This window comes from Muntiacus reevesi, chromosome 1 (assembly GCF_963930625.1).
Source record: "Muntiacus reevesi chromosome 1, mMunRee1.1, whole genome shotgun sequence".
Classification (NCBI taxonomy): domain Eukaryota; kingdom Metazoa; phylum Chordata; class Mammalia; order Artiodactyla; family Cervidae; genus Muntiacus; species Muntiacus reevesi.
The window spans coordinates 151,549,791-151,572,108 of record NC_089249.1 but is presented as its reverse complement, the minus strand read 5'-3'; the positions used below and the strand labels follow the sequence as shown (position 1 = coordinate 151,572,108).

The 22,318-nt window shown below is 54.4% G+C and overlaps 1 protein-coding gene and 1 non-coding gene across 2 annotated transcripts in view; both read right to left on the bottom strand.

The window, feature by feature from the left end:
• Positions 1-978: 978 nt before the first annotated feature.
• TRNAC-ACA (transfer RNA cysteine (anticodon ACA)) lies at positions 979-1,050 on the bottom strand. Its single transcript has one exon. It is a non-coding gene; the product is annotated as a tRNA-Cys (tRNA).
• Positions 1,051-12,381: 11,331 nt separating this feature from the next.
• GLIS1 (GLIS family zinc finger 1) overlaps positions 12,382-22,318 on the bottom strand; it is a 238,709-nt gene continuing 228,772 nt past the window's right edge. Inside the window, exons 8-11 of the mRNA XM_065928993.1 lie at positions 18,794-18,950; positions 14,486-14,664; positions 13,724-13,891; positions 12,382-12,846 (exon numbers count right to left, since the gene is read on the bottom strand). Coding sequence (XP_065785065.1) covers positions 12,689-12,846; positions 13,724-13,891; positions 14,486-14,664; positions 18,794-18,950 — 662 coding nt within the window. The 3' untranslated portion in view covers positions 12,382-12,688. The remainder of the gene's footprint in view (positions 12,847-13,723; positions 13,892-14,485; positions 14,665-18,793; positions 18,951-22,318) is intronic.

Here is a 22,318-nt window from a genome sequence, read left to right as displayed (position 1 = left end):
CTACTGGTTTTATTGTGGATTTCTTAGGATTTTCTACATATGAGATCATGTCATCTGCAAATATAGTTTCACTTCTTCTTTTCCAAATCGGATATCTTTTATTTGATATCTTTGCCCAACTGCCCTGACTAAAACTTCTAGCATTCTATAGATGTTTGTTAGGTTTAATGGTTTATAATATTGTTTAACTTTTCCATTTCCTTGTTGATCTTCTGCCTCGTTTTTCTATCCATGTGGAAAGCAGAGGCATTAAAGTCTCCAGCTACTACTGATGAATTGTCTGTTTCTCCCATCCATTCTTCCAGTTTTTGCTTCATGTATTTTGGGCTCTGCCATCGGGGCAATGTTTATAATTGCTATATTTTCTTGATGGATTAACTTTTTAATCACTATAAAATGTCCCTCTTTATCTCTAGTGACACTGAACATTTTTTTTATAATCTATTTTGAACAGACTTTTAAAAACATCATCATTAGAACAGTGACTTCTGCTTGGTCCCAGGAAGGAATATAGGAGCCGCATCTCAGGCTTTGTCAGCTGGTCACTCTCCTCTTTCTCTTCTCCCGCAGACAACAGTTCCAAGCCTCTGTTTCCCTACCTTTAAAATAAGAGGATTGGAGGACTTCCCAGGTGGTCGAGTGGCTAAGACTCCAAGCTCCCAATGCAGGGCGCCCAGATTTGATCCCTGGTCAGGATACCTCATGCCACAACTAAGACCCAGTGCAGCCAAATAAATAAATATTTATATTTTTTAAAAATGAAAGGATTGGGATTTATATTTGCTAAGGTCTTCTTTAGCCCTTTTTGGATTTGAGCATTCTGTAATTAGTATTTGCAATGAAAAGTGAAAGTGAAGTCACTCAGTTGTGTCCGACTCTTTGCAACCCCATGAACTGTAGCCTACCTGGCTCCTCTGTCCATGGGATTTTCCAGGCAAGAGTACTAGAGTGGGTTGCCATTTCCTTCTCCAGGGGACCTTCCCTACCCAGGGATCGAACCCGGGTCTCCTGCATTGTAGGCAGATGCTTTACCGTCTGAGCCACCAAGAAGGTATCATTTATTTTTTATTTTATTTTTACAATAGGTGTCATTTATTAAATGATTACAGTGTCTAGCATTTTCATATATCTTATCCCATTTACATATCTACAAGTAAGGTAGAGATTTTTTATCCCTGTTTTGATGAAACTGAAAGAGGAGAGTGAAAAAGTTGGCTTAAAGCTTAACATTCAGAAAACTAAGATCATGGCATCTGGTCCCATCACTTCATGGGAAATAGATGGGGAAATAGTGGAAACAGTGTCAGACTTTATTTTTGGGGGCTCCAAAATCACTGCAGATGGTGACTGCAGCCATGAAATTAAAAGATGCTTACTCCTTGGAAGGAAAGTTATGACCAACCTAGGTAGCATATTAAAAAGCAGAGACATTACTTTGCCAACAAAGGTCTGTCTAGTCAAGGCTATGGTTTATCCAGTGGTCATGTATGGATGTGAGAGTTGGACTGTGAAGAAAGCTGAGCGCCGAAAAATTGATGATTTTGAACTATGGTATTGGAGAAGACTCTTGAGAGTCCCTTGGACTGCAAGGAGATCCAACCAGTTCATCCTAAAAGAGATCAGTCCTTGGTGTTCATTGGAAGGACTGATGTTGAAGCTGAAAGTCCAATACTCTGGCCACCTCATGCGAAGAGTTGACTCATTGGAAAAGACCCTGATGCTGGGAGGGATTGGGGGCAGGAGGAGAAGGGGGCGACAGAGGATGAGATGGTTGGATGGCATCACTGGACATGGGTTTGGGTGGGCTCCAGGAGTTGGTGATGGACAGGGAGGCCTGGCATGCTGCGATTCAGGGGGTCGCAAAGAGTTGGACACAACTGAGCAACTGAACTGAACTGAACTGAACAGGTTAGGCAACAAAGGTGGAAAAGAGTTGGAGGAAATTTAGAAACTAGGAATAAGCATGAAGATGCAATAAATTCCACCAACTTCATCTCCCAAAGACTAACCACTCTTAAACTTTGGAGGTACATCCTTCTAGACATGAGTACATTTTTGAAAATTATTTTCACACCACATATTCTACCTTATTTCACTACATAATATTCATACATAATATTCCAGAATATTGAGGGAAGGGTTTTCTCACAGAGCTGAACAAAGACGAAAGAGGCTGCCTCGGTGATAGTGAGCGTCTGTCGGGGGAGTGTGTGAGCACAAGCAGTGTTCACACGTGACAAGGGCTCCCCTGGGGGCTTTTTATGAGTCTGACTCCCACCCCCACTCTTCCTGCCCCGGACTGTGAGGCCGTCCAAGGTTAGGACCAGGCTGAGTAATCTCATTTCCCTGTGCCCAGTTCAGAGAAGACTTGGAGACAGTTTGACGAATTGATCAGCATGAGCCAAGGGACTCAAAAGGGAAAATGAGAAACAGCTGAGTCTAAAGTCTCTCTGGGCTGAATCTCTTGAGGAAAAGGAATTGTGACAGAAGTGTCCTGGCGTGGGTTCTACACTTAGTGGCAAGTCCCTGCTCTCCCCTACTTATAAAATGGGGGTTGAACTGGCTTCCCTTCACACCCATCTGAGATAGCCTGGGTGAAACTCTGGGCCTTGTTGACAGAAAAACCTTGAGGCTTTGGGATTCGAAAGTTGGGGCCATCTCCCACAGGGGGCCCTGAGCGCCACAGGGGTGGGTCTCCAGCCAAACTGGGCATCTGTGCTATGTGACACAGTGAGTGCTCATTGTGTGGAAGGAAGACTTGAATGACCTGGCCTCGAGGAACCCCCTGCCACTGGGAGATGAGATGCCCAAAGAAAAAGATCATGGAAACACTGACCAGCTTGGAGGGGCTGTGCATATCCCGGGGCCCTGGCTGGCAGTTAGCAAGCCTGCGCAGCCAGCCTCCACCCCTCTCCCCCTTGCAGAGTGACCTAGGCAGGCCCCACTTCCCTCGGTCTCTCCTGGCTCTGATCCTGTGACCCCATGAGCTCATCCAGGGCATTTGCTGTCACGTGGGCTGCTGAGCATTCACCCTGCCCTGGTGCTGGGCACTGCACTGTGGATAAAACAATGAAGGCCAACTTGGAGGAAGTGGGGCTCAGAGAAAGAGGAGCAATCTTAGGGTCCAGCAGCCCTAGTCTGGTGTTCTGAGCTTGGATTACTTGTCTCTAGGTTGTTTGAAGAGTGAATGGGTTAACATGTCAGGTTGACACACAGAGGGGGCTCCAAAAACTCCTGTTGTCCTGAGCAAGGTCTGAAAGTTGGGGAGACCAGGGTAGGCTCTTTCTTGGCCAGTGGGTGGGTAGTGGCAGCCTGGACTGTAGAAGATGCCTTGGAGGGATGGCCTTGTCTTTGGGCAGCCAGGCCCATAAGCTGGCAAGGGTACACTTTATCTCTATTTCTGGCAATGGCTAGATTTCTCTAGCTAATTATCAACCTATCCAGGGAGATGCTAAAAGCAGTGCTTGTTCCTGGGCTTATGTTCAGTGACCATCAAGAGGGCTCCATGGAGGAAAGTCTATTTCAAGAGCACATTAAATGCACAGAGAGAAATTAAGAAAAGAGACATTTGCAAGCAATGGGAAGGTAGGTCACATTGGGGGTGGGCCTACCTTCTTGGATGGATGTATGACTTCTTAGGGCAGCTTCAAACTCTTTAGAACAAAGTGATGTATACTGAATTACTCAACTGCTGAACTGATAGATTGGAGGCTTCCCCTCCCCTCCACCACTGTAGCTTTTCACAGTCACCAAATACTGCTACATCTGATTTCTTAAGTCTTCCTCACCTCAGTGGAGTCATGGTTTTACATTTTTCAGTTGAGGACACTGAGGCTCAGAGAGAGTATGTGACTTGTCTGAGGCCGTACAGCCAAATTCTGAATGAAAGTCCCAGGCCCTGGGTAGAGAGGCTGGGGATTCTGACTGGTGAGGATTCTGCCCAAGACAGCATGGGGTGACGAGAGCTCGGCTCTGGAGTCCTGCAACCAGATCCACCACCAAGTTACCACCTGTCTCCCGCCAAGTCAGATCAATTCCTGGGCCTCAGTTTCCCACTTGTATTGTGACCCTTAGAGTTATGAGGAGAATGCTCAGGGCATTTATCTAAATGGTCAGTCCTCAAATGGACAGAAATAGTTACATTTCCTGAGATCCTACTATGTGACAATATCACCCCATGTAATCTGTCCACTAGGGGAGGGCCATTGTCCCATTTTAAGGAGTAGAAGCCCAGACTCAGTGAGGCGACCTGTCCAGGGGCCCATTCTGACTAGATCTGAGTTCACAAGATCAATACTCCAGGCCTCACCATCTATAGGGAGCCATGAACTTCCCAAACCTCAGTTTCTCCATCAATAAAAGTGGAGCACTGGTGCCAGTCATATTCCAGGCCTCTCTGGGGCATGGAGGCACCTTGTAAAGCCGGGCTCCATGGAGACGGCGGCACAACACTCAGCGCCTGCCGGGGAGGGACAGCGTCCAGGCCCTGGGGAGCCTGTGCTCCTGGCAGCCTGCCCGGCACAGGACTCATGACCTCATCCTGGGGCCACCCTCTCCCCCTCCTCTGCTTTCTAGCAGGAGACAGCCACCCACGTCCCCTCTGGGGGCTCATCCCCACCCCTCCCCTAGACCCTGACTCAGGTTGCTCACCGTCTGGTGTGGAGGCACAGCTGACCCGGAGCAGAGCTTGGGTGAAGGCAGACTGCCAAGCTTCCGTGAAAGCGCCGGCTTGCCCGGCACAGGCCTTCCCAGTTGCCAAGCTGATCTGTTCCCTTAGAGCTCTTTTTTTTTTTTTAATTTATTTATTTATTGGCTGCACTGGGTCTTCATTGCTGTGTGTGCGCTTTCTCTAATTGCAGCAAGCACAGGTTACTCTCTTGCAGTGTGTGGGCTTCTCATTGCGGTGACTCCTCTAGTTTTGCAGCACAGGCTCTAGGGTGCCCAGGCCTCAATAGCTGTGGTGTGTGGGCTGTTGCTCCATGGCATGTGGGGTCTTCCCAAACCAGAGATCGAACCTGTGTCCCCTGTATTGGCAGATGGATTCTTATCCACTGGACCACCAGGGAAGTCCTCCACTAGAGCTCTTGATTCTCCGCGGGCCAAGAGGGCTGGGAGTGTCATCCCCATTCTCCAGATGAGGAAATGGAGGCCTTAGGTGTGAAACATTCAGTGGCAGAGGCAGGAGGTAAACTGGGGTTGACTCCCAAACTTGGAATTTCATCTCAACTTGGGATTTCATCTCAACTTGGCCTGTGCCATTCACCCCAGGAGTCTGGGGACAGCAAGGATGTGAGTCCAAAATCTGGCTTGGCCGTGTGATTCTGGGTAACTGACTTCATCATTTGGGCCTTTAGTTTTCTTATCTGTAAAATGGGGATGACAGTAGGACCTTCCCGGCAGGGCTGTGTGGAAATTAAACAGATAACACACGTAAAGCACTGATGGTGCTTGGCTCCTGCTAAGTCACAGCCACAGTATGACCTCAGGACCAGCGTCTCCAGCCTCCCGGGGCCCTGAAGTTGTTGGAGGCTCTGGGAACATCCCACCATTAGGTTAGGAGAAGAGACTGCTTAGCATTAAGCATCATGCAGGCGGGTAAGCTGAGTCTCTGAGCAGCAGAGTGACCCACAGTTCTCTGGGCTCCTGTTGCTGCTGCTTCAAGGCTTGGCTGCCCCTGGATGGTTCATTCCTGAGGGAGCTGTTGGGTGCATAGGCGGGTCCAGCTCTGGCCTCCCTGCCAGGGACTTGCTGAGCCGTTTCAAGCACAACCTTTCCTTCTCTGGAGACTTAATTTCTCCTCTTGTCAATCATACTTAGCCCTCACCTCCAAGGGGCCAGTCTGACCCCTCGGAGCCTCAGTTTCCCCATCTGGGAAGTGGGGGCATTGGTGTGATGCTGCCCTGTCTGCGCAAGCCTCCAAAGGATGACAGAAGTTTGTGTGCTCAGCCTGTGGCCCTTGGGTCATCACTGCTCCTTCCCAGCAGCCTTCAGACCAGGTATAGTTCCCTGATGCCTGGCTACCTGGCGGGGGAACATGAGGCAGTGGAGAGCAGAGGCCCCATCCTGGCAGCCCCTTCTTGCTGTTCTGGACGTGAGGCCTATCAGCCCTGAACCTCTGAGAAAATATTTAGTCAGTAACCCAAGCCTTGGCCACCTGCTTTCCCTGCAAATGTGTAATTAATCACCTGGCCACACTGCCCTTAGTCCAGCCTCAGGGACAGTGATGCAGAGTGGCCGGCCCTGCTGCCACCATGTGGGTGAGAGACAGCAGCTGCCACAGCACCCTGATAGGGCCAGAGGGGCCTTTTGAGTTTGTGTAGTCCAGCCCTTGACCTTGACCCTTTCGAGTCCAGGATGGCTTCAAAGCTTCCTGCACATTCTCGCTTGCACACCCACAGGGGTGGGGAGTTCAGTCCATCCCAAAGAAGTCCCTTCTGCTTTCAAGAGCTTGGCCTTTTAGCAATCTGAAATCAGACCCCAGCTCCACTCCTGGTATCCTAGTCTGCTTGAGGGTCTCCTGCAAGCTAGCTCCCTCTCCCCAGGGCTTCCGCAGAGCTTTGGGGTTGGGGCCAAGGCCTCCCGAGCATCCTGTGCTCCCAGGCACACGTCGAGCACCTGCAGCCACCATCAGAAATGAGGTAAGCAGACCTCTCCCTGTCCTGGCCCGAGCTCTGCACACACAGAGCTATATGTCATTGGCAAATAACCCAAATACAGAAGTGTATGTGTGTGCTCAACCGCTCAGTTGCCTCCAACTCTTTGTGACCCCATGGACTATAGCCTGCCATGCTCCTCTATCCATGGGATTTTCCAGGCAAGAATACTGGAGTGGATTGCCATGCCTTCCTCCAGGGAATCTTCATGACCCAGGGATCAAACCCGTGTCTCCTGCGGCTCCTGCACTGGCAGGCAGATTCTCCACTGCTAAGCCACCTGGGAAGCCCCTAAGAAGTGTTTATTAAATCCCAACTGTGGGCCAGGTCCTGTGCTGGACACTGGGGACACAGGCCACCAACGTGGTCCCTGCTGTGACCAGACAGTCGTCCAGTGAAGGTGAACTCGGGCCCCAGCCCCACCCCCAACAGGCACCAGCCTGGACTTGCCTCCTGTTCCCGTCCAGGCTGCCTGTCCACACCGGGGCTGCACCAGTGCTTTTCTGGGAGATTTCATAGCCAAAGAAGAAGAGAAGTAAAATAAGCCCCAGAGAAGAGTGGAGTGGACCGTCCTCTAGCTTAACCGTCAATTCAAGATGAAGCCTATCTGCGTATTCTCTACACCTCCCCTCTCCCCAAGTTACGGTGAAACCTGGCCGTTCCAGCTCTTGCTTGGCCCTGAGTCACCCACTAGACCCAAATCCAAGCCATGGCCCTGTGGGAGCTCAGGCATTACCTGCTCCTGCACGGACAGGACACATGTCCTTGGCGGGAGGGAGCCCTGCACTGAGGCCATTTCTTCATAGGCCTTTAGGTGGCCCTTCTGCAGGATCCTGCCGCACCACTGCTCCCAGAGCCCCCAGGAATAAATCAAAGAAGAGCTTTGGCTCCGCATCCCCGAGGCTGATGAGGGCTGGCAACTCCTGCCTGGTTCACTTTCCGTTTGCATTTTCCCCAGAGACACGATCACTTAGGAACCTATAAATCCCTGGCAGGGCTGACGACCCAGGCAAGTATATAAATCGACACTTGTAAAAGTGTAACGGTCCCCTCTGGATGGCGCAGAGGGGCGTATGCCAGAACTCCTCGGGCCATCCCCCAGGCCCCGCACTGGGATTCCCACTCTGTCTGCCCTGACTCTCTTGGCAGCCTCGGGCGAGCCACCTTTCTGAGCCTCAGTTCCTTCCCCTGCAAAGGACGTTCCTTCCTTCACTTCCTTCCTCTGTAAAATAGGGCCATCGCGCTTACCTCACTGAGCACTTGCTGCAGTGTCTCACAGGCTCCATAGGAGCCATAAAGCATGGGCTGCAGCAGATTTTCCGGCACGGTGTGTGGACAGAGCGCAGGCTGGACCCAGGAGGCTGGGATTCTCCCCTGCCTGTCACTGACCTTCTCTGTCACTTTGGACACATCACATCCCCACTGGGCCTGTCTCCTCATTTTGAAGATGAGGGATTGGTCAGGCAGTTGACATAACACGTACTTGTACTGTGCATGGGGCTCTATGCAGACAGGCCCATGTTTCCTCGCTCCCGTCTCTCTGCTCCACTGATGTATGTGACAAGCACACGTTGAGCACCTCTGTGTGCCCGGCACTGCCCGAGGAGCTGGGCAGTCAGCAGTGAGGAGGACAGGTCAGGACCTGCCCTCACAGGGCGAATGTCCCAGTGGGAACTTCCCCAGTCCGTTCCTCCATGGGCACAGGTGGAAGGCAGCATCTCAGGTACAAACCTGGCACATCACCCTGACTATTCCCTTGCCTGCATCCCCATTCTCCATGCCCATTACGCTGGACAAGGGGGTGTGGATGGAGGCTGGAAAGGGGTGCAGAAATGGAGTCTCTCTGGTCCTTTCTCCATCTGTGAAGGTGGGAGTGAAGCGGGGGCCTCTGGGGGCCCTCTCAGCCTTGAGAGTCTGGGTCACAGGGAACCACAAGGGCCATCAGGAATAGAGGATGGAGAGGTGGGGGGAGTCCCTGGAGGACAGATCCAGGTATGCACCGACCATCAGGGGGACCCTGGGCACAAGGGGAGATCCTGAAACCCATTCACCCCACCTGGCAGGTGAAATCCAGGTTGAGGAAGGGGTCAGTGTCGTGGGCTCCTGTCCCGGCGGCAGAAATAGGGCAGCTGGGGCTGCAGTGGCAGAGCAGCAGCGGGCCAGGTCGCCACCCCCACTATGGGGTGCTCCTTCCTGCCCACCTGGGCCTGGCTGCCTAGGACTCAACCAAATGGGCTCCATCTCGCACGGCTCTGGGGCTCCTGCCGGCTGCCCTGGGATCGAGGGACCCAGGAACAGGCAGCGGCCTGAATGTGAGTGTGGTGGGAGTAACGGGCAGAGGGATCCAGAAACTCTGAAGTCACCGGAAGAGAAGGCCTTGCCGTCACTTCCACTGTGAGGCATCTAGGCAGAAGGCGTGTCAGTAGACACGCAATGTGAGAGGAGCTTGAAACTACTGGCTGCGGCCTGGTTTTCCACGGCAGAAGAAAACAAGCCCTGACGCACAGGGCTGAGAGATTCCACTTTCCGACAGAGGGTGATCCGAGGTGACACCACACCCCTTCACCTAACCCCACTCCAAACACATAGAAATGCTGCATAAAATATTACTCAGGGAAAAACCCAACTGGCTGCTCTCCCCAAAACCTCTCCCCACTGACCTCCTCTAGGCCTGCTTCTCAGCCCTCTTCTGCACCTTGGGCAAGTCCCCTGGGTACCCTGGACCACAGAGAATCGGACAGGAGTGAGGAAGGAGGAAGCACATACGGGAGGATAGGGAGAGAGAGAAGAGAGCCTCCTTATCTGGGGTCAGACCTCACAGCTTAAAGAGAAAGGGAACGAGAACACGGGGAAAGAGAAGCAAAGGCCGTGAATTCAGAGGAGTGGAGAAAGGGAGGAGGGAGAGAATTGGAGGAGGAGGGAGGAAAAGGATGCTGTGGAGAAACGGGAAGACAGAGAGAGGGAGCGGGGAGGATAGAGGGAAGGGAGATGGGGGTCAGAGGGCCCCTGATGGAGAGAGACCAGGCGCAGCGGAGGTGGCCAGTCTCAGCATGGCCTGGACAAAGGCTAGGGCTGCCGGGCTGTCTGCGGGGCTGGGCAGGGAGGGCAGTGTGATCACCGTCTCTGCAGGCCTGTGGGTCTGCACTTTGGGTTCTTCTTAGGGGCCCCCTGGGCTAACTCAGCTCCACGGCCCAGAGAGGCCCCTCAGGTGAGAAGCAGCACTCCCGCCATCTGACCCCAGTCCCCCTGGGGGTGTGGGGTGGGCAGCGGGTGTGCCTCCTCGTAGGGGCAGTAATCCCCATGCCCTCGGTGCCCCTCTTGCAGCCGAGTCCCTAGCAGGGCGGGGCAGAGCTTAGGAGGGGCACGGATCGTGGTGTTTTCTAAATAAGGGAGGCAGAGAGCCCTGGCAGGGGAAGGGCTCAGGTCCAGTCTCCCAGCAGGCCCTGACCTGGGGTCCCACCTGCTGCTATGCACCCTTAGAACTGGAGGGAACCTGTGGTCTCAGGGCATCAGGACAGAGGGTCCCCCTGATGATGCCAGGAGGACGATCAGAGGCTCTGAGGAGACCCCAGCAGGGCAGAGGAGCAATCCCTGTTCAGGGTCGCTCACGGAAGTTGTGACCCACGGAGCCCCATGGCACACCGGCTCTGGGCCCCCGCCTGGCCTCCAGTCCCGTTCTCTCTCTCTCGGTCCTTTGTTTCTCCTGCCTTTGTCTCCTTTTCTCCCTCTCTCCATCTCTCTGAAATTAAATGGGATCCAACTGCCAGCTCCCTGTGTGTTCTCCCGCTCACGGCTCAGCCCTTTTCATTATTAATAAAAATATGTTCTCATTGTACAGTTTAATTCTGCTTATCTGGAGTGGATTAAGTGCTCACAATGACAAGCAGTATTGATTCCTGAGCATCCCTGTTAAAGGAATTTTGCCACGACCTAATTAGTTCCACAAACCCAGTGGGGGATGGGACGAGGGGGCGAGGGGAGCCTGGGTGGGAGTCAGGAGCCCCGGGTCCCCATCACACATGCCGATGTGATGAGTGACATCGGGCCCATTGCTCCCTGCAAGGGGCTTGGACTGGCCTGCCCTCTGGGAGGCTGGGGCCAGGAGAGGAGGTGGGGGCCAGGTCACCCCGAGTCTTCGAGGGGTCAGAGGGGTGAGAGCATGTGCTCTGGGGCCTAAGGCCTGGGTCTGGATCCCGCTCAACATCTCCTGGCTATACTGTGAGGACAGGTGACTTGACTTCACCGTCCCTCAGTCTCTGCATCTGTAAAATGGGAGGAACTGTCAGCCTGGCTGTGGCAGGAAACACATGGCCCTTGCCGTCTGGGGCAGCCGAGGAGGGTTCAATGCAGGGATGACACGCAGGCTGTGAGCTGGGTGTCAGGCTAACAAGTCAGGACAGTGCGGTGTCCTGCCTTTCCTAAGAGTGGGAGTGATTCCAGCGCCAGCCCTGACTGAAGTGGAGAATGAGGGCCATGCGAGAAGGCCCTTGACCTTCACAGGAAGACACGGGTCTCCAGGGGCACCTCCTCCCCCTTCCTGCCATGCTAGGCTCCTCATGGGCTGCAGATAGCCAGAAGCCAGCGGCAAGGGAGCCCGAGATAGGTCGGCCCTGGACAGGGGCAGGCAGAGCGTCCATCTGGTGTGAATGAGCTGACCCAGGAAGCCCACAAGCCAGCACACAGCAGCCGTCACAAGCCCCCATAGATTACGGGGCGGGATCGGCCACGCATCGCGGGTTCTGCCCCACTTGGTTGGGTGGCCCCTCTGAATCCTAGTTACCTCTCTTCTTAAGAAGAGGTTGACTGGATCTTTGCATCTTGCTTTGCCTAAACTGACCGTGCAGTATGAAAGGATGGCGTCCTTTTGACCTGGGTTTAGATCCCAGCTGCTCCTCTCACCTAAACTGGGATAGAAAGACCCTCCGCAGGGCTGTCTCCCCGAGCAGGGGTGGTGTGGGGTGGAGGAAAGCCCTGCCCACTACTGTGGGTGCTCAGTAAACATGACCTCCTTTGCTTCACTTCACTTCAGCAGTGACATGGCAAAAATTTTCCTTGAGGATTTTTTTTTTAACCAGGTGACCTTCAGGGTGACGAGGTGAGACACAGGACGCAGTTCAGACACCTGCACAGGCCTGGGCTGTGGGGAGGGAGGGAGGCGGGCAGGGGAGGGCGGTGGCCTTGTGGGAAGGGAGCCTTGGTGCCCTCAGAGCTGGCCTCCTCTCCCCATCCTCCTGAGCTACTTGGGGTGTGTGGGGCTCTATGTACAAAGGAGGTTCTCTGCACTTCCATCTTCAGGGGCCCTGCCTCTCTGCCCCTTGCCTGCCGAGGCTGTCTGGGCTCTGTCCCTGGAAGGCCTCGCCTGTTTACCCAAAGCCAGCTTCAGGAGTGAAGCATGTTTTTCCACCAGCCGAGGAGTCAGTGCAGAGAGCAAAGGTCTGGGTCATGTTGGAATTCCAATTTCAGTCCCAGCCTTGGTCTGCTTGCCTGCCAGCGGGCATGAGCTTTTCCCTTTCATTGATGTCCTGGGACCAGTGCTGGTGTCTGTAAGGCCCACAGCACGTGGCGGGACATGTGACAGGGTTCCCACCGACAGAAGCCAGGGACCAAGCTGGGCTCTGCACCCCTGCCCCGTTACGCCCTCCTCCACGGCTCTCCTGGTCTCAGCCTCTAGACTGAATCACAAAGCAGCCCCCAAGTCTCGTTTCCAGTTTTTAATGTTTTTCTTGTAAAACCAAAAATATAAAACCGGCAGGGGCATGGAAAACAAGTTCTGTACAATTTATATACACGAGGTCTGTGATTTCAAAACCATTGGGGAGACAAGAGGAAGACAGTCAAGGGATGTCACAGGTCACGGATCCTGACGGGCACCTCCGAGCGCCTGGCTGGGCTTAGAGGCTCACTCGTGGCCAGACCCGGCTGCGCTCTGGGGAGCAGTGGCCTGGCTGCCCCGGCTGGGCGCCCCGAAGGTGGGAACAGCCGGCAGGTGGGCGGGGTAGCATCGGCGGTGGAGGGCGGGCAGGTGTGGGCAGCATTCAGGTGTCCGTGTAGATGGAGGGAATGTGACTCAGGCAGTGGTCAAAAGCCCCATTAGGGAAGAAGCCGCAGTCCTCGGGGCCGCTGGACACGACGTCCTCAGATGACTGCGGTGGCAGCGTGGGGGGACACGGGGCCTCGGTCAGGGCCTCGTAGCCTGTGGATGTGGGGGACAGGGTCCAGGCTGCAGAACTCGCACCAACCGTGTGAGCAAACAGGACACACCCCTCCGTGTTCCCCACCTCCCGCCCACCCCCAGTACACATTTGAGCAGGTACATATCCGGTGTGCATGTGTGACGCGTGTCCACTCACAGAGGACACTGCACTTGAGCACACAGCCATATACCTGCACACAAGCACCTTCATACAAAATGCCCCAAACTTGCTAATACACAACCATGCACACGCATGTGTGCACACACACAAAGGAGGGGCCACAGGAGGAGGACACGTGTGCACAGACAGGGTGTGGACGTCAGCACAAACGCGATGTGGAGAACACGTGCCAGGGAGTTCCTTACACACACAGCGGGCTCACACTGCCAGGAAGCCCCCGTGCTGACCTTACATGCACATGCATACCCGTGCCCACACAGACCTGCCCCACAAACACGTGCAGAAAGAAGACATGTGCAGACCTGGGAGCATGTGTGTGAGCAGGGACACACAGGCTCACATGCAGATGACCCACAGGTTTGTGTGTGCTCAGCTGTGCCTTGGTGCTCGTCCCCCCACCCCCTACTGCACGCCCACAGCTGCCCAAAGGGCCTTGGGACAGGGTACCAGTCTCCCCTTTATCTGGTGCCCCCATCCTGCCCAGTCCTTGTAGCTTCCAGCTAGCTCTGAGCCCTGAGACTGATCTGGGAATTCCTGGACCCCGCTTCTGATGCTCTTACTCCGACCAGGCCCTGTGGTCTGGGGCCAATTCCACCTGGGCTGTGTGCAGCCCTCCCCTCTCACTGGGTTCTCCATCCCGACATGCACAAAGCACAGAGCACAGGAATGGGAAGGAGGCACGCAGGACAGGCTTACCTGGGGCAGGTAAAGGTGCACTAAGGCCATGATAGCCGTTGGGCCGCAGGGGGTTGAAACCATGGGCCTCCCCCGCCAGTCCGTCCCCACTGGCTGCCTGCTCGGCCGACCGGTAGCAGTCACCATAGGGGAAGCAATTCTGGATGGAGTGGAAGCTGCCCTGGTAGCCTGCAGGGGGAGGCGGCAGGGGCTGCATTCAGAAGGAAGACACCCAGAGAGGGAGGAGGGAACCATCCCTGTCCCCGCTGTGCAGCTCAGCCTCCCACACTGTCCTGTGGGCCTGGTGGGTGTGAATGGGAGGAGAGAGCCCCAGGCCAGAGGAGGTGCCGGGGGTCCTACCCCGGAGAGAGCTGGGCAAAGCGCTGTCACATGGCTGCATCTGCCGACAGTGCTTGGAGGGGAGGGACTCGGGGTCCTCCATGCCTTTCTGCTCTAAGATACCCCATCGCTCACAGCTCCTCCAAAGAGCCAGCCATCCCCACCTTCAGCCACTGCTCCCCATGATGTTCCCTTTGATGCCTGGTGGGTGGGACAAACTCTTTCTCACCCCTCATGACAAATTTCCTCCTGGAAGAGACCACCGGTGAGGCACATCGGGTCACCTGTCTCTTGCCTTCTCCCAGTGTGGCCCTCAGTGGCAGCCATCATTCCAGGTACCTGACTGCCACCCCGAGAGCCAGTGTCTCCTTCCTCTCACGCAGCCCGAGCGGGAGTCACTGGGTGTATCTGCAAAGGGCCCACTCCATCCCGGCCAGAGCTTACCTTGAGGGCTGGGCAGAGGCTGGGGTGGAGGGCTCTGGAAGGGCGGGTAGGGTGGCTTGCTGGGGAGCGTGGGAAAGGGCTGGCCCCCCGGAGAATGGCTCTGGGAGGATGGTGGCAATGGGGGTGGCCCAAGCCCCTTCAGTGGACTGACCATGGGGGAGAGGAGGCCAGGTCCCAACCTGGAGAGAAGAGAGATAGCCAAGGTTCACAGAGGTTGTCCAAGTTAGTCCCAGACACACAGCACTGATCTCGTGGGTTCTGTGAGGGTAAAATTAAATAAAACAATGTAGACACAGCAGCCAGGATGATGTCAGAAACATTCTGAGCCACTCCACGAATCATCAGCATTATCATCAAGATGAAGGGAAGGAAAACTAGCAGTTAGGCCTGTTGTCCAAGCTGGGCTTTAGTCTCCAGCATGGTGTACTTTTAGGGATTTTCTGTCTACATCTCTCGTCATCTCTCCTCCACTTGCACACATCCTGTGATGGGGGACTCACCACCTCCACTTGTACAAAGCCTGAAGGAAGCTCACATTCTGAAATAAGACCACAGTGGCCGTGAACCCAGCTGGGCCCTGGCAGGATGTCTAACCAGGCTGCACATCACCGGACACCAGGTCCCTTCCTTGTGCCCCCTTCCTGAGCCCTTGAGGTCTGCTTACACGAACCACAATGACTCTGGGGTCAGGGGGACTGGGCTGAAGGCTCACAGCCTCTGAACTATTTATGTGCAATGATTGCAGAAAGACAGAGTGTGGAGGTTCAGAGGCTTTATTTTCTTCTTTGCATTAATGGCTATGTTGGACCGTTCATGTTAGAATACCCCATATACTCACTGTCATAGCTCCATGTAACCTCTCCAGGCTAGCCATGCTATCCCTGCCCACCCTCTAAGACTCGAGGAAGCATGACAGACCAGTGTCTTTCTCAAAACTGAGAAAGGAGATCTGGGGAGAGGCTGGTGGTCTTCACATCTGTAGCTCTGCAGGGTCCCCATCTGCTCTCTCTAACGTGGGCCTCCTGCTGTCCCTGCCCCTGTGATGACACTGCATCGTCATCATTCCAGTGTCTGGGACACGCATCCCTGTGAGTGTGCTGAAGACAGCAGAAGAGGGCTTCCGCACTGGGACCCTGGTCCCCAGGCCAGGATGGGAGACACTGGAGGTACAGGCCAGCCTCCTGAAGTTAATGAAATGATCCTCTTCAAGGCTCCATGAGTTAACCGCCATTATCACCATCATTAATATTTCTAAGCCTGTTCTCACAGGGTCATCAAGTGGGTCTACAACTGCGCTCTAGGAACTGTGGAGGGCGGTGTACAAGCCGTGTGTCCCCAAAACCCGTTCTCTGGGCTGAGGCTGAGCCCAGGTGTGGCCGGAAGGGTGGCTCCTCCTCCCTCCAGCCTGCTTCGTGGTACCCTCCTGTCTTATGCCAACCCCATCCTGGCACCCACACCCCAGCTCTTCCCCTACTTCCTGTCCATCCTCTCTGTTGGGAGAGACCCTGTGGGGAGGGCCAGGCCTGGTCTTCTCAGTCACTCCCTGCTCAGCACCAGGCCCGGCACACAGCGAACAGCTGATAAATACTAACAAATGGGTTTCTGAATCACTCAACTACAAAATCCAGAGATTAACAGCACTGCAGACTTAAGGAGAACCAGATCTGAAGGGGAAAAAACATGCATTTTCAAAGTTTGTTTTTCCTGTCTCAAACCTGCCATAAATTCACATTTGCCACCTTCACAGCCAGTGAAATTAAACAGAACACGACTCTCTCCGAAGTGGACGGGGAGGCTGAGGTTCTACCGCTCTACCTGAACTCTAAAGGAAAAAGATCGTCTGGAGCGCCTCTTCTGAGTCATGCAAATGATCCCTAAATCAAATATTTTTGCTTCAATTGGAACCTATAAAAATTAATAAAAACCTCACTGGCCTGGCAGACGAGGGCTTCATACCTCGTACATGGCCGGGGAGGGAAAAAGAAAAAAACCACCCTATTGGGCGTCTTCTCTGAGCCAGGGTAAATAAATTTGGTCATGAAGTCAGGCCCTCTTAGCATATTTTTGAGTGAATCAGATAATTCTGTCAAGCTATTTAACGTCCCAGCAAACCGCCAGGGAGCCACGAGTGGCCTTCCTTGTTGATTTTGGCAGGAAAGGGAGGCTGAAGGCTTTCCCCCCTTCCTCGCCTCTTCTCAGGGGCTGAAAAAAGAAACCCATTCAAGCTGGGCCTGGTCCTGGTGTCAGGCATGAGGGCCCTTCTCTCAGGCAGCCCCGGGGGAGCCTGGGCGCCTGGCTGGTGGGGATGGCTTGCCTGTCGCTCCCGCAGGCGCGGGTGGCCGGGCGGGCTGGGGGTCCCGTCTCAGTCTTGTCATCACTCTGCCTCTCGCTGCAGGAATTCTTGATGGGCACTTACGCAGGCAGCAGGCAGGTGATGAATGAGGCGGAGCAGAGTGCACAGGCCCGAGTGGGGAAAGGCCTCTGTGGTTTATTTGTCTTTGGTTGGAGATGTTTGGGGGCTGGCTGTGGGTGAGCAGGTGGCCTGAGCCGGTGGGTGGGTGGGTGAGTGAGGGACAGGAGGCTAGTGTCCATGGAGCCTATACCGGCTGACACATACAATATCAGGCTTGTGTACCTGATCCTCACCACTTTCGCAGAGAAGGGTATTTTAATGCCCATTTTACAGAAGAGGAAACTAGGCTCCAGGAAGACTTGATTTTCTGGGTTCCCCTTGGTGCTCCATCAGGCTGCCTCTTTGTGGCTCTCTGGCATACACAGCCAGACTTCCCTGCTCTGTGAACATCTAGGGCACACCGTGCATGCCCATGAGTTCACCTCTGACAAGCTCTCCTCTCCCAACCCAGCCAGACTGTCCTCAAGTCCTGCTCACTCCATGGGACTCTCGCCTGCTGGGGGTCCCTCCTCCTTCCCACCGGTGCTGGCTTGGGCTGCCATCCATTCACTGTGGACACTGCAGCCCAGCCCCACACTGCAAGCTGTGTCTTCTCATCCCCAAACCTGACTTGCTCACTACTCAACATCTTGCAGGCAAGTCCTGTCACAGGCCTCGTGATCTGGCCCTGGTGACCTCTCTCCTGACCTTGTCACCCCACATGAAGGTCCAGGCTTCCCAGAACACACTAAGCTCTCACCACACCTGCCCTTCCTCCCAACCTCTCCACTCCTACTTAACCTTGGAGGCCCCACTTAGCATCACCTCCAGGAAACCCTCCCTCATATATTCCCCCACTGCACTGGGTTCTTCTCTGGCTTTCCACAGCCTCTTCTTTCTTCCCAGAGGGTTACTCGCCCAGTGTGGGAAATCCCTGTAGGCCTATCACAGGGAGCTTCACGGGGGCTGAGGGAACCAGTGGCCCCATACCAGGGATCAGTAACTGGACACTGAGAGAAACAGGTGAGTGAGTAGCAGGAGGAGTCCTGGACAACAAACTGGGTAATGAACTCAGGCCAGCGGCCCCAGGCACAAGCAGGCCGAGGCCAATGCCAAGGCTTCGACCTTGAGAAGGAAGGACAGGGGAGGAGGAAGGTGGTGGGATCAGGCTTTGGGGGACAAGATTGCTCAAGTCCTGCTGGTGATGAGCAAAAGTAGCAAGAAGGGTAGGGGGAAGGGCTGTGAGGCTTCAAATAAGGAAAATTTGGCTTGCAAATAAGGAAAAGATTTCCCAAGTATTAGGGGCCAACAATTAACACATTCTTCCTTTCTAGACAATTAAGTGACCACAACAGGAACACACTGAATGGAGGAAAAGGCCCCCTTCCTGCAGGGGTCCTGCAGTAAAGCCTTCTGCACAGCCCCGGCCAGTGGTCATGGCTGCAGGGCCAGACGTGGGGACGAGGCCTAGGTGGGCATCTACGGAGTGGGTGGTGGGGGCAATAATCTGCTCACCAAACACACAGTACAAGCCAAAGAGAAGTCAGGGTGAGGCTCCCAAGAAGGCCTGGGTGCAGCAGCCCAGCCCAGAGGGTCTGGGTCAGGGTCAGGGGCAGGGGGGACGCAGCACCTTCCTGGGGCCGCCCCCACTGGGAAGGGGACGAGGCACGAGGTGAGGCTCCAGGAAGCCCCGTGATAATATAATCCACCTGGTAGGATGCCTGTGAGGCAAGGAGGAAATTGTGCCCAGTGAGTATTTGGTACAGAGCACAGTACACAGTAGGTGCTGCATAAATGCTGGCTACTTTCATTATCAGTAACAACCATTTAGTGTGTGGGATGCCTGCCCTCACCTGCCGCCCGTGCAGGTGCCCATCTGCTGTCCCAGAGGAGGAGGACTGGCTTGCTATACATACCCATCCCGGGTGCTCTCAGCCGTGGGCAGAGGGGACAGATGGTGGTGGGAACTGGTGGTGGCGTCCAGTGGGTGGTGCCTGGAAGGGACATCATGCATAGAGGGCAGGATGCTTGCTGCCAGCCCATTATGGGGGGTGATGGAGCCAGGATACATGCCTGCAGGGAAGCAAACAATTATCACTGGACTTTGGCTGCTCCCTAGAGACGGCTGTGGTCAACCCAGGAACTGTGTGCCTACTTATGGAGAAAGACAAGAAGCGAAACCAGCAAAGTTGTATTCCTAGATGGTTAGAAGCACAGACGGGGGAGATAATGGCCCCACTGTGCTCTGTTCATGCTGTAGCTGAAGGGTTGTATGCGGCGCTGAGGTCCATGCTGAGCACAGAGGTGGGCTGACATGGGGCTGTCAGAGGTGTGGGGTGGTTGGACCCTGTGAGAGAGAGAGAGAGAGAGAGATAGAGAGAGAGAGAGAGAGAGAGAGTGTGTGTGTGTGTGTGTGTGTGTGTGTGTGTGTTTACTGGGGCAGAGGCAGATTTGAATGGAGTAAGCTGCCTCAAATCTCTGGAGCTGTTCTGGGAAAGAAGGGGCTTGCTCCATGGAGCCCCAGTAGACAGAGACCCTGGGATGAAAGGAAGCTTGAGAGAAGCAGACTGGAGCTCAGGCAGACTTGCGGTAGAGTCACAGGCTGCCCTTGGAGAAAATGAACTGCCCGTCCACAGAGGTGTGTGAGGAGAGCCTAGATGTCTGCCGTGAGGGGTTCCAGAGACAGGATGGCTGTGCTAGCTGGATGGCAGGTCAGCCTGGGAAAAGGGATGCCACAGACGGTTGTGTAGGATGTACACTGTACAAGAGTCTCAACTGAGCACAGGTGTCAGCCGTGCTCGAGTCTCAGATTCTAAACCTCTGGAAGACACCTGCAAGTGGGACCACCTTTTATCACCTTTTACTCCCAAGGGTCTTTCCCTTGTTAAGAAGACAGATCGGCTAATGAATCAAGTGGGGGACACATCTTGCTCAGGGCTGGGGGGGGGGGTCACCATGTGTCATGACTGACACATGTCAGTCACATGTTGCTCCAGGGACGCCACTGAGGGCCTGAGAGTAGTGACCAAGGCCAACACTTCCCAAAGACCTTCACAAGGAACCTGAATTAGAGAGGAGAATGAGCCCTTCCTCTGGGACTGGAGCCTGAGGAGGTCACAGCAAGGGTTGCAATTTTTTGATGTTCCCTATTTTATCTGAAAAAAATGGAGTCAATTTTGCACCCCCTCTTTAATCTGCCACATTTACCGATTTTCACAGAAATTGACATAACTTCCCCAGAAAACATTTCATCAAGCTGATGCCCTGGGAGGACTCTGTGGACCTGCGGACCGGGCCCTGAGCCGCACTGAGGCTGCATCAGGTAGTCAGCTGTTACATTCTGAGTGTCACTCTGGTCATCCTGGATCCACACTCAATGCTCTCAGCACCGCACGAGGACCATTGGAAAACAGACCACACTCTTTTCATGGCTGGGGTCAAGGATGAACTTTTCCTTTCTCAACCCCTTGGTTGGGGTTCCAAGGCTAGCCCATCCCAGGCCTGCGATTCAGGGAACCACTACCAGGAACTGAGCAGGACAAGGGCAGGGATTGCAAGCTCAGTGCCTTAGGTGGCACAGCAGGGAGCAGAATAAGTGAACTGGCAGGGGATAATGACAGGAAGTGGTGGGGACTATGGCACCGCCCAGTTTGTAGACCAAAAACAGTTTGCAACCCTGGCCTAGAGTTAAGAGCAATAGACATTCAATGGAGGGGTCATATTAGGTGAAATTCTACTCTTCCAATAAATGCGTTATTATTGACAACAATTCATTAAGAACATACTACACGTCAAGGTCTTTTCCCACACTATCAAGTTTAAGCATCTCAACAACTGTCAATTGGGGAGATAACATGATCTCATTTTAAGATGAAGAAACTAAGTCTTAAGAACTTCAGTAATTTGCCAAAAGTCATGCAATGGGCAGCTAATCAGTCCTCCCAAATGATACCAAGAGAAAGTTCATTTAAAGTTAGGCTCTGGCTCAGGCGCTGGCCCGTCAGGCTAGGGGCCTCTGGTGCAGGCTCCACCGCCAGGCTGTGAGACCCAGGCTCTGAATGGGCTCTTGGGGGCCCTCTGCCTCTCAGCCCCAGTCCCTCCTGCCCCCTGTCTCGGGCATCTCTGCTCCCACGGACACCACCACCCATCCATCCATCTGCCTCCTCCCTCAGCCACACATCCCTCCCAGCTTGGTCAGGAAGGCACAGAAGGGGGGCTTCTGCGGACGGGGCCTGGCTCAGCGCTGCTCATGCCTTGTTCCACTCACCACTCTCTGCAGCACCTCCTCGCCTGCCGTCTTGAACCAATTTGGGGGCCTGACAGTTGGGAAGGCCTAGAAGCCTGATAAATCCTGCTCCCTCTCCCTCAGCCGTGCTGACCTCATGCTTCTCACGTCCTCACTGCCCATCTCGTTACCTGGGGCGGCTTGAAGGAGGCCTGCCAGGTAAATTCCTGAGGGTTTCCTGTGAGGAGAGCTGGTCCTTCCCGACGAGAGGCAAGCTCGGGGGAGCTTCACACAGTCAGGCAGTGAAGATTGGAGGCCGCTCTCACCAACCCCTCCCTAACCTCACCCCTCTGTTCTGGACTCTTCTGTCCACACTTTCCCCTGCCTTTGCCCGGCCCCGGTCTGGGCTGGTCCCGGTCCAGGGCAGCCTCCCTGTCCAGCCCCCTGAGGACAAATATACGGTGGGCGACCGAGTGTGTGAACCAGGCACACTGAACATGTGGACAGACAGTGGGCAGGAAGGAGGGAACCACCGTTATCGTACGGAGCAGCAGGGGTGGGGATACCATGGGGCCGGCCCATTCCTTCTCTCCCCAGAACGCACCACTTCAGGCTGTAAGTCAGCGTCATCAATCATCAGCCATGAGCGCTTAACCTCTGGCCCTAACATCTGTTCCCAACTGTGCCTGAGGCATCCGCTGTGGGGTCTGCAGGAGAACCTGATGCCCCTGGGGGGACCCAGGACTCCTGGGCTTGGCTGGCTGGCCCTTTTTCCCCCCGCTGTGCTGGAAGTAGCTCGAGGACAGGGACCCGCACAGAGTCTGGAACACAATAGGTGCTCAGTATGGCAGGGTGGAGCAGAGGAACCTGGCGGGTTACAGTGTGTGGGGTCACAAAGAGTCAGACACGACTGAGTGCGTGGGCGCACACACACACACACACACACACACACACACACACACCACACAAGGCATAGGCAGCAGACAGTATGTTTAGGGCATGGCCTGCAGCCAAATGGCCTGGGTTCAAATCGGCCTCTGCCATTTACTAGTTGTGGAACCTCAGCAAAAAGTTACTTAAGCTCACAAGGCTTCAGTTTCCTTGTCTGGAAGAGAAAGTGCATGCTAGTACGTACTTTATGAGGCTGACATGAGGATTATGTTAGTTAACACACACATGTGCAGTCCCTAGAACAGCTCCTGGCACATATTCAATA